Raw genomic sequence first — 11778 nt, forward strand, 5'->3', positions numbered from 1 at the left:
CCACATAGGTGGGAATATTTAGACTGATATACTGTAAATCGATATTGCAATGCATTTGATTTCTGTAATTTTGCTGATTCTTAAATACATATCATAATAATCCCATATAATGTCTCAATCAATTCACAAATTTACTTTTGCAGTCATTTTAAATATTTCCCTAGATATCTTCACTGCTCTCAGCTACACTATCATCTCTATTTTCATAATATAATGAATATTATGTGAATTTTCATAACATAATATGTATTGATATGAAAAGCATTAAAATCAAAAATAAATGAACCCTGTTCATGTTACCCATGATTGTGATAGCTGTGCTGGATATGTATACCCGAATACGTAGACTACCTTCATTCATGCATGACACATCACTTCACAACAATTTGATTGAAACTGAAATGCAATCGGTAAGATACTTTTATCTAATAAAACTGAATGTTTTCACATTTATACATGATATGGGCCGATAGAGGGTTAAAATTAAAGGGAACGGCTGGGTGGAGACATTCTCCACTTTTTTTTTTGTTGATCATGTCGACCTCTTCCTCAATGTGTCCTTAAAACTTGCCAGACTTTGGCCCTTGCTTCAACACACTGGACAGAACGGTTCCGCGTTAGTCACGTGTCACAATGTTTTTACCATATGCGTCACTTGACGAAAACAGGCTCTTCCTGATTTAAAAAAACCTGTTTTAATTGTCGGACTAGATTCATTAGACAGCGTCTCTTGTCGGCGTACATCGCCATTCGCCTGCCGATAGCGCCGTTTTAAAGATTTCTTGAAACTAAGCGTGTGGTGTAAAATGTCTGCTTTCTGTTTAAAATTCAGTGCTGGTGTACATACATATATTTCGTTCGTCTTAATAATACTGCATGGGTTGCCAGAGGCGCAAGGAGTGTGGCCGTTGCCACAGAAAATAACCCAGTCTTCTGAAACATACCCATTATATGCACTGAGTTTTACTTTTCGCTATGCAAATGATTCGGTAGCGCAGCCGGGATGTTCTGTTGTGGATGAGGCTTTCAGGCGATACTTCACACTCATCTTCCCTGACTACAGCGTTCGCAATGGTAAGCAATATTCAGCGAAAATGATTTTTTCGTATAGGTTTAGTTTATAAGAACATGCATTAGGCTATATAGATATGTCTCTGGTAAGCTAATGCATTCGAAACCGGTTAAAATGTTCGTTCCGTTTCATTCAGATAGACTAATCCATAATTGTTTACTGTTGCACATTTAAAAGCATGTTGCCTGTATTTCGTGTCCACAATACAACATTGTCATCTCCCCACTTTGGTTCGTCCTGATTTTCTTCATTTCCTATGGTAAAACCACATGGTTTAAATATTTAAGATGCCAAGTCCAGAGCATGTGATACTGGCACTTAACTTTAGAATAGCCATACTGGAGGTTTAGAATAGTAACAAAAGAGAACCACTTTCAAATACAGTAGATTACAGTTTTTACTGTCTATCCACTCTCAGCTCATCATGACAATTCAGAATTGTAGAATGGCGGGTCTGAACTGTTGCTTGTCAATAAACAGGTGCTTCCAATAACTTAGACTCCAGGTGCCTAATACTTTCATCAGTTAATGTAATGTACTACCAAGAAAAACTTTTCCCAGAGCATTGTGCTCCTTCCAACTTACCTTTTCTTTTCACTGTTGAAGAGAAATGAGTTCACGCTTTACTGTCTTGGCTGAGTAAACATTATATAATTCATTAAAATGATCAAAATATAGAAACATATGATTTGACATGAATAATGAATGTGTTAAATTATATACTGTAGTTTTTGCTAAGTTGTACTATTTTTTAAACAAAAAAAGTCTCTAGAGTACAACTTGTTATTATTATTATTATTATTAGTTTGCTTTTGCCAGCTGTGAACAACATACTGTATGTTTGTTTAGCATTCATTTTTGATCTTAAAAATAGTTACAAGCTATCAGTTACGGTTTTGATTAAATTATAATATGTAATGTATTTAAAAGAAAGTCATCAGATTTTTGTTTCTGTTCCTTCAGCTAAAGGGGAACCATTTGCTTTGGTGGTGAGTGTGCAATCTGGAGATTGTGATAGCTATCCGGATGAGAATTCCAAAGAGGACTGTGAGTCTGAGCCATAAGTTAACATAACATTAACTTTGTAAGTCTTGAAAATAGTATGTTTGTTTCACACTATCCATTATCTGTGGGCAAATCTGCTTCCGAGGATGACCAAGACCAGTCTTCCCAAAGCAGAAGATCTTTACACAATCCAAATCTTTGCTTAGCTGGGATGATACTTTTATAGTGACCAAAATACTTTTGTCAACTGGTCACTCTTGGAATTGAACTGTATCATACTTCTTTAAGCAGAATTGATCACTGGAGTTACATGCATTCTTCCTGTTTCACAGACAACCTGCTCGTGGATGCAGGCCAGGCACTTCTGAAGGCAGACACTGTGTGGGGAGCTCTGAGAGGTAGAAAAACCAGCTCATCATTTGACACAGTTGTCATCTAAAAGAAAGTATATGCACACATCCAGCAGGATGCAAGGAAAACACAAAGTTAATGAGGGGAAGGAACAGCATTGGCACACTGCTATTGCTATCGGATGTGATCACTTTATCGTGCTATCAAAAGGATGGCATTTCAGCCATGCAGGCCTTGGCAGGTGAAGTGAAGCGCAGCGATGCTATACATTTATGCATTTGTGATGGCATGACACGGTTTGCTATTGATGCCACATGAAATCCAGTGTGCCGGACAGCTGTTCTTAAAAAATTACCAAAATTGCCAATATGTTCTGTCATCTCACTGAATAATTCATTCCTATTAAATGACCTAAAATTCTCTCTTGAAACATGATTCAGGATTGGAGTCATTCAGTCAGCTGGTGGAGCAAGATGATTATGATGCTGTAAGTAGTGGAATACATTTAAATTAAGCTGAGGTTAAATTAAACTGAATTAAAGCTCATTTGTATTTTATTCATTACAAAATTATTTGTATATATCATCATTGGCAATTTGACTTTGAGACTTAGTTTTAGAAAGATATTCCCTTTCCACCACATATTTTATAGTCATAGAGTATTGAAGCATGAAAGAGATCTTTGATGACAAATGTGAAAGAAACTAGAAACACTTGATGGATGAAAAACTTCCCCGAAAGACCCAGGGTGTTACCTGCATACCAGTGTATTGGGCCAGAAGGCAGGCAGATGTCACCAGACCAGAATGCCTTGTTTTTCTATTTCAGTATTATGTCAACAAAACGGAGATTGTGGACTCTCCCCGGTTCCCGTTCAGGGGCATACTTCTGGATACTTCACGGCACTTTTTACCGGTGCCTGCCATCTTGGAAACCCTGGTAATTTAGCACACCTGCACTGACCGACCCCACGGGCTAACACATGGCCCCCGTCTGTGCTTTTTAGGTTTAGGCCGATCAAAAGGCCAATTTGTTTCTCCTGCAGGTACAAACGGCTGTAAATTAAGAATGTTTTAAAATGAAATAAGTTATTAAATTAATGATCAGGAAAATTGGCTTATATGATAATAACTCATATAATAATTAGCCAATTACGGGGAAACGAAGGCTACTGTCGGCTACAATTGCAGTAGAATGTATAAGTAAAGCCTGTTTAATACTGTACCCCGCCTTTTCTCTGCAGGATGCCATGGCCTACAACAAGTTCAACGTGTTTCACTGGCACATCGTGGACGACCCCTCCTTCCCCTACCAGAGCTACAGCTTCCCTGACCTCAGTGACAAGGCAAGAGGAACGGCAGACCCATGACTGCCCAGACAGGCAGCGATATGGAGCTCTGATGCATGTCAAACCAGCTTTCACTTGAGATTCAGGATTCCCGAGTGGCATGCTGGGTCAGTTTTGACAGCATTTTAATCAGAGTGTTTCTTTGTCCAGGGAGCCTACCACCCCTTCACTCACGTGTACACACAGATGGACGTCCAGAAGGTGATCTCGTACGCCAGGCTGCTGGGTATCAGGGTCATGCCTGAGTTCGACTCCCCGGGCCACACTCAGTCCTGGGGCCGAGGTACGTCACGCTCTGAGCGCGCTCAGTGTGGTGCCGCCTCTCCTGTGTGACTCTGTGGCGCAGTAGGGGTGTGCACTGATCCAACACACTTAGCCCTACGGATGGGGTTCAGATGGTGCAATCTGGAGTAATGCGTCATTATTGCACAACATGGGGGCATCTTCCATGGGTTCTAAACGGGTGTTGGCTTCATTTTTACTCTGTAAAAATGGTGCTCCTTGTTGTGTATTTTTACTGTACTGAAGGCGAGGAGCCTCATATAGTCACATTATACTGTAGTTCAGGGTTCATTAGCTCTCTACCATGTCTCCCCCCCCAGGGCAACCTGGCCTCCTGACTCCCTGCTACAAAGGGGAAGTTCCTTCTGGGACATTTGGCCCTGTGAACCCCACTGTGTCCTCCACCTATGTGTTCATGGACCGCCTGCTCAAAGAAGTCAATGCTGTCTTTCCTGATTCCTACATCCACCTGGGAGGGGACGAAGTCAGCTTTACCTGCTGGTACAGTACATCACATTCACATGACTGTGGAGTCATTAAGTTATAAAGTACTGTAAAGTTTTTATGATGGAAGTCCAAGTACAATATTATGTTGTACAATCAACTGAAACTTGAGATGAATGGCAGAGGGGGGCAGGTTTGGACATTCACAACATTCTCAAGCCCATGGCCCAAGCAGGGTTTTTATTTTCTTTTTCTTGTTTGCCTATCCTTAGAACAATGTTCCCAAGGATTTCTTTTTTTTTGTTCTGGACCTTCCCTCCAGGCAGTGAATTGCTGCTGATTCCAGTAGAGCAGGTTATTGCTTCACCATTATAGCCTCAGGACTTAGTGTACTCACACAATGGAGGTGGAAAGAAAATACATAAAATGTCTGATAATAATGCATGCATGAATGTGTGCCTGAATTTGAAATGTGCAGGTATGTGAACATGTTGTTCTCTGTAGGAAATCCAACCCTCAAGTCAGGGAATTCATGAAGAAGATGGGATTTGGGTCTGACTTCACTAAACTGGAGGCATTTTACATTGAGAAGTAAGGATAACAAGTGGTAGTGTGGGTTATGGTAGATTGTGGGATATACATGTGTGCACCCACACACATGATGAAAAAAAAAGAAAAAAGAAAAGAAAATTGCACTTATGATGACGACTATATGTTTAGAACGGCATTCCATGTGTATTTTCCTAGTTATGGATGTGATGCTTTGACTTGTGGTAGAACCTATGCACTTGTAAGTCGCTTTGGATTAAAAGCGTCTGCCAAATGACAAAAATGTAAAAATGTAAATGTAAGGTACTCATAGTCTCTAACGCTCTCTCTCCTACTCTCCTTTTGTCTGTCACACACACACACACACACACACACACCTACCTACACCTTGAAACTGTCAAGTGATGTGAAGTGAAGGAATCCAGGCAGACGACAATGGAACACAGATGCATTGGTCATGCCTGAAGGGACTGTCAGCACTCTTAAAATGATGTGTTCCTCTTTCTTAACCACATGCGCATGCAAACACGTGCACACACACACACACTGCATCATGTGCAATATCTGTGCAATCCAAACAGGTAGCTGAGCCACTTTTCAGGCCCACACAAATTACATGAGAACATGAGGGGATCACTAAAGTATAATAATCACTAAAGGGGATAAAATGGTGGAATGTCTTTCCAGATGCAGATTGGCGGGGTTGTACAGCTGAGGCAGTAGGGGAGACAGTATCTTAGGAGGGTCCCTGCATAACAATTCTGTGCAATTTTCAGCATCGCCAACATGACAACTGCACTAAACAAGACATCGGTTCTCTGGCAAGACGTGTTTGACTACCATGAAAAAGTGAGTATGTGGAACCTTCACAGTAACTACTTTACTGCATTTGTAATATTGTACATGCTGGGGCAGCCTGTAGCGTAGTGGTTAAGGTACTGGGACCTGCAAGGTCGTGGGTTCGAATCCCAGTGTAGCCACAATAAAATCCGCACAGCCGTTGGGCCCTTGAGCAAGGCCCTTAACCCTGCATTGCTCCAGGGGAGGATTGTCTCCTGCTTAGTCTAATCAACTGTACATCGCTCTGGATAACAGTGTCTGCCAAATGCCAATAATGTGTAATGTACTTAGAATTTTGTTTCTCTAGAGCAGAGCTGCCCAATCCTGTTCCTCAAGTTCTACTATCCCGTAGGACCCTAATTTGGCACACTTGATTCGAATAATTGGCAACTCAACAGTATCTCTAGCTGTTGAATGAGGTGTGCTTTGTTAGGGTTGGAATGAGGAACATGGATCTCCAGGAACAGGACTGGGCTGCCCCGCTCTAGAGGGTAATTAGTACATAACTAGCTTTCCATGTGTCATGTTCGTTCTGCACCACCAGGTGGCAGTGGGGATTTATGGCGAGTCTTAGTCTTTTCAAACTGGTCACTGACACGCCCCACTGGACAGTTTTGAGGATGTAAAAACTGTTTGAGTGGGCTACAGTACACAGGTCAATGGAGATACTCACAGTTTGTCAGCTAGTCTAGAGTTGGTCTGCGAACTGACCCATGGAGTCAAGATACTTCGAAGAAATATGGTATTTTACTTCAGTCTATAAAATAGTGTTATAGACTATTACCTGCGTGTTGCTATTTGGCAGCGTGCTTATGGTTCAGAAAGCAGGTCATACTTGGCCTGTAAAACCGGTAATCTATAAGCAACACTGGTTTTAAAACATGTGATCCAGACAGAATGCGGATGGTGGCAGGGGTGAGCGCTGGGTCTGTGCAGCGGAAGGCTCGGCTGGTGAAGGAGTGGAGTGCACACTTGTTTTTTTTGGCACCTCTGTTTAGATCCCAAAAAGCACAGTGCTGCTGGTGTGGAAGGGACTCCCCCCGAAATACTACAGTGAGATGAGCCGGATGACCAAAGCGGGGTTCAGGGTGCTGCTCACGGCCCCCTGGTACCTCAATCACATCAGCTACGGACAAGACTGGCGCGCGGCTTACACTGTGAAGCCTCTCAACTTCAGCGGTGTGTAGCCCTCGCCTGTTTTAACCGGTGCCATTCAGAGTGAATATCAGCGTGGGGACATTGAGTAACCACCAACTGTTGACCTGTTGAAGCATTGAAACACTGAGAATGAAGCCTGACCAAATATATAATCTCCATCCTGCATATACCACTGAGAGGTTACATTTATTTGAGTTGGGGGATACTTGTGTAACATTTGTATGTGCAACGGAGACATTTTGGCAGACTGTAGTGTCACTGCCCTCTAGTGGAATCATAATGTACTTTTCCAGAAGAGAACAAAACATGCAGATGTAAAAAACTATTTACTCATAACTGGGTGCTGAATCACACAAAATATATAATCATAGAACAAAACAGACGGCAGTATCAAGAATACTCAAACTATGCGCATGATAAGCACAGACGATTTGGTAACAGCCTTGCTCACCGTGCAAAAAATTCGGTTCAGATTTCACAAGTTTAGCACGCTCACGCTGTTGCCAAAACATATGTGCTTATCGTGTTTCATACATTTATTGTAATTGTTCCAAAATCATCAAAATATGAGTCATAACTTGTAGTGCCCTGACAGAATGACAGAACGAAACTGTGTGTAGTTCTGCTGTGATTTTAATGGGATGCATTAGTAAGTGCAGGGTGCTTACCTGAAATATGTGCATGTGGTTTCACCAGGGACTGAAGAACAGAAGAAACTGATTATTGGAGGAGAGGTCTGCATGTGGGGGGAGTACGTCGATGCGACCAACCTCATGGCACGACTGTGGTGAGGGAGAAGGGCGAAAACACCGGCAGACACTCAAGAGTGTTTCAATATCTGACATCGCTTATAAATGGATTTTTGTCTTGATTTATCAATTGCCATCAGTCAGTTTGGTAGTTCATGAATCAACCCCTCAGCTGAGAACAACAAGCACTCACTTGTAATTTGTTTGGAGCTGTGTGTGTGTGTGTGTGTGTGTGTCTGTGTGTGGGGCTGTGTTTGTGTGTGGTGGGGCTGTGTGTGTCCGTGTGCATGTGGGGCTGTGTGTGTGTGTCCGTGTGTGGGGCTGTGTGTGTGTGCGTGTGTGGGGCTGTGTGTGTGTGTGCGTGTGTGGGGCTGTGTGTGTGTGTCCGTGTGTGTGTGTCCGTGTGGGGCTGTGTGTATGTCCGTGTGTGGGGCTGTGTGTGTGTCCGTGTGGGGCTGTGTGTATGTGTGCGTGTGTGGGGCTGTGTGTGTGTGTGTATGTGTGCGTGTGTGGGGCTGTGTGTATGTGTGCGTGTGTGGGGCTGTGTGTGTGTCCGTGTGAGGCTGTGTGTATGTGTGTGTGTGTGTGTGGGGGGCTGTGTGTGCGTGTGTGGGGCTGTGTGTATGTGTGCGTGTGTGGGGCTGTGTGTGTGTCCGTGTGAGGCTGTGTGTGTGTGTGTGTGTGGGGGGCTGTGTATGTGTCCGTGTGGGGCTGTGTGTGCGTGTGTGGGGCTGTGTGTGTGTGTGTGTGTGTATGTGTGCGTGTGTGGGGCTGTGTGTGTATGTCCGTGTGTGGGGCTGTGTGTGTGTCCGTGTGGGGCTGTGTGTGTGCGTGTGTGGGGCTGTGTGTGTGTGTGTATGTGTGCGTGTGTGGGGCTGTGTGTGTGTGTCCGTGTGGGGCTGTGTATGTGTGCGTGTGTGGGGCTGTGTGTGTGTGTCCGTGTGGGGCTGTGTATGTGTGCGTGTGTGGGGCTGTGTCCATGTCCGTGTGGGACTGTGTATGTGTGCGTGTGTGGGGCTGTGTCCATGTCCGTGTGGGGCTGTGTGTATGTGTGTTTTTGTGCAGGTGTGTATTTTGTACTTGTGCTCCTGTGTGCAGGCCCAGGTCAAGTGCGGCAGCAGAGAGACTGTGGAGTGATGAGGACCAGACCTCCAGCTTGACCACGGCTTATGATCGCCTTACCGAATTCCGCTGCAGGCTTGTGAGGTACAGTGTTACAAGGCCTCTGTCTGACCGCCTCTCTGACTGCCAGCCCCGTGTCAGGCCAGGCCAGTGCTATGAGTTGAGATAATGCACGCACAGATGTGGACCAGCCAAGCAGGCGATCTAACTTATCGATCAGTATGCAGTCGGCATTTCTCGTTATCGGTGAGCATTCTTGAGGACTGTGCATAATTACCTGAGCTAAGCATGGGCTTCTCACCAGAAGTATGTAGGTCTGGCTGATAATGGACTGGCTATGATACACGCATATTGTGAGCGAGTAAGGCATTCATTGTGTATTTCCACTTCAAAGAGAAAATGACTGGGACTCACAGAGATTATGTTGCAATATAAATTTTGCAATGGTAATTAAATTCAGTCATCCAGTGTGATTATATAACTCCTGTATAACAGAGATGTTGTGACTTCTCTTCTCACCATCACCTTAACATATATGCCATACATAATAATGCATCCTTCATGCAATGTTTTTAGCCCAAAGTGCATACATTAAAACACCTCTCTTTCTCCTCCTCTCCCACTCCGTGTCCTCCGACTCTCCGTCTCTCCTTTTCCAACCCACCTCAGACGTGGGATACGAGCAGAGCCTCTGTACGTTGGCTACTGCAAGCACGAGTACAAGGGCCTGTGATTCCAACCTGGGAAGAGCCATAAGGACACAGGACAAACTGACCGAATCAATAATCCTTAGCCTGTTTATGTAGACATGCTGATTGTTTTGTCTGTTTTTTTCCCCAAATGTGTAATAATTTGCAGAAAAGTATAATAATGTGCAAGGGGCAGGGTGGATCCTTGTCTGTCTAGACAGGCGATGAGCCCGCTGAATGTAATAGAATATAATAGCTATGTTTCATCAAAGCTGATTCTGCAAGTAAACTGTGGTTGGGGTGTGGGGCTTTATTCTCTTCGCAAGGCAATTTGAGATCCTTGAATGAAAGGAACTGTACAACTGTAACATGCAACTTCATTCTCTACATTGCTGACCTTTTATGGAAAATTTTAATGGGATGGGGGAGGGGGGGGGGTTGTCATACTGAAAATGTGATGCAATGCCCGCCTCGTGGCTTGTCTCCCTCCGCTGCTAGCCAAAAGTCTTTGTTTCATCCACCAAATTAATTGTAACTATGTCAAACTAAAAGCCACATGATCTGCATTCACATGAATTAGGCATTATCGTGCCAGAGTCTGGAGCAGGTGTTTCTTTGTTGGTTCAAAACTTTTTGGCCCCCACTTTTTGTTTTCTGATTGCTTTTCAACAGCGTCCAGCAGAAACTTTAGCGGCTCCAACCGTAACGATGTGAGTCACAGATCCACGGGACGGTACAGACAGTTTAGAACAGATGTCCGTGGCGTGATCTTTATTTACAGGGTTATTAGCTGTAAATATCTTGTGGAAATTTGGACTAATGCAAGCATTTGCCAGGCAAGCAAAACCCATTAGAACGGAGGGATTATGTGGTAATTACTGCACATACAAACTCGACAAAGCTTATTAAGAAAACAAAAACATGCACAAAAAACACAAAGCCCTGCTGTTGATTGGCTTTGTGTGTTCTTTCTTGTTGTGCACAATAATCTCAGTAGTCTGATCTGCTTGATGCACGTGCCGTTTTGAGGCGGGCATGTAGACCTCTAGTTCCCCTCCCTCTTCCTGTAGCTGCTCCTGCATGTCACGCACTGATAGGAGTTAGGCTGAGGCAGTTTACAGAGGTACCAGTGAAGGTTTTTATTGAGCAAGGGCAATACTTGTCACAAAAGATGTTAGCTGTGGTCTGTAGTAAGGGCATTTTAAATGGCAGAACCCTGGTGCTTCTGTGGGAAATTAAGAAATTGGAATTCTTATGAAGGTGAAACCTTATGAAAGGGATTATATGCACTGTTAACTGTGGTGGTCAGGAAAGTTGTATGTGAAATTTTAATTTGACAGTTTCTTTTATTATTTTGTTTAAATCAAACATCTAATCGCTTGATGTTTTTGCTGTGCCTTTGAAAAACTCTTAAATTGTGTGCTCGCATGAAAATGTGTGACATAGTAACACATCTGCTTGGTATACAACCTAAAAGTAGTAATAAGAGTAATAAGAGCAACATAACCAAATTATATTTTCAGACAATCGAAGGCTAGGTAGTTTGAGTACTGTGCCACTTGGGGAGATAAATGAAGATTCGCTTTTCTTCTCAGTCAGTGATTTTATTGAAGGACAAGAAGCGGAACTACAATGTTTTGTATTTTTGTATTGGGTTTGAGAAAATCATTTTAAATCTGCCTTGGCTCATTGACTCTAAAGTGTAATTTATTGTCAAATTAAATTTGCTCATTGACTGTAATTTGTAACTCACCACAATAAAACTGGATTTTACTCAAAGTTTTGCAAGCGTAGCTTTCTTGAACAAAGCGATCTGTCAAAGATAGCGAACAATTCAGCCCTGTCCTATCAATGTGTGCCAGGCAGAGCCCGTGGTAAACTGGGTTGACCTAGCAAGAGGGCCGGATTGAAGGATGTACACCTTTAATGTAATCAGCCACTCTGTCTCCAATCCCATCACATGGGCAAGATGGCAGGCCAAGATCCTATTAAACCTGATGGGGCTTTCACCTGAGCTCTGGAGAAGGGTCAGGGGATCTGTCATCGGCCGACAAAGGACAGGTACTTCATTCATACGCACTGCTAGCTCAAGGCTACCTTGTGACACGACACTGAATTCAGCCTCAATGAGGATGTCTTTCTGTGCTGTCCTAAATCAACAATGAAAAT

General features: G+C 43.3%; 1 protein-coding gene across 1 annotated transcript; it reads left to right on the forward strand.

Annotated features, from left to right (window-relative positions):
• Positions 1–677: 677 nt before the first annotated feature.
• Positions 678–11388, forward strand: hexa (hexosaminidase A (alpha polypeptide)). Its single transcript, XM_061222383.1, has 14 exons — positions 678–1074; positions 2036–2119; positions 2410–2475; positions 2869–2915; positions 3257–3367; positions 3672–3773; positions 3927–4059; positions 4379–4559; positions 5007–5093; positions 5828–5900; positions 6890–7070; positions 7746–7836; positions 8897–9004; positions 9590–11388. The coding sequence occupies exons 1-14, from the start codon at positions 807–809 to the stop codon at positions 9651–9653; spliced, it is 1596 nt and encodes a 531-aa protein (XP_061078367.1). The 5' UTR covers positions 678–806; the 3' UTR covers positions 9654–11388.
• The last annotated feature ends 390 nt before the right edge of the window (positions 11389–11778 follow it).

Source organism: Conger conger, chromosome 15 (genome assembly GCF_963514075.1).
Source record: "Conger conger chromosome 15, fConCon1.1, whole genome shotgun sequence".
NCBI classification, from domain to species: domain Eukaryota; kingdom Metazoa; phylum Chordata; class Actinopteri; order Anguilliformes; family Congridae; genus Conger; species Conger conger.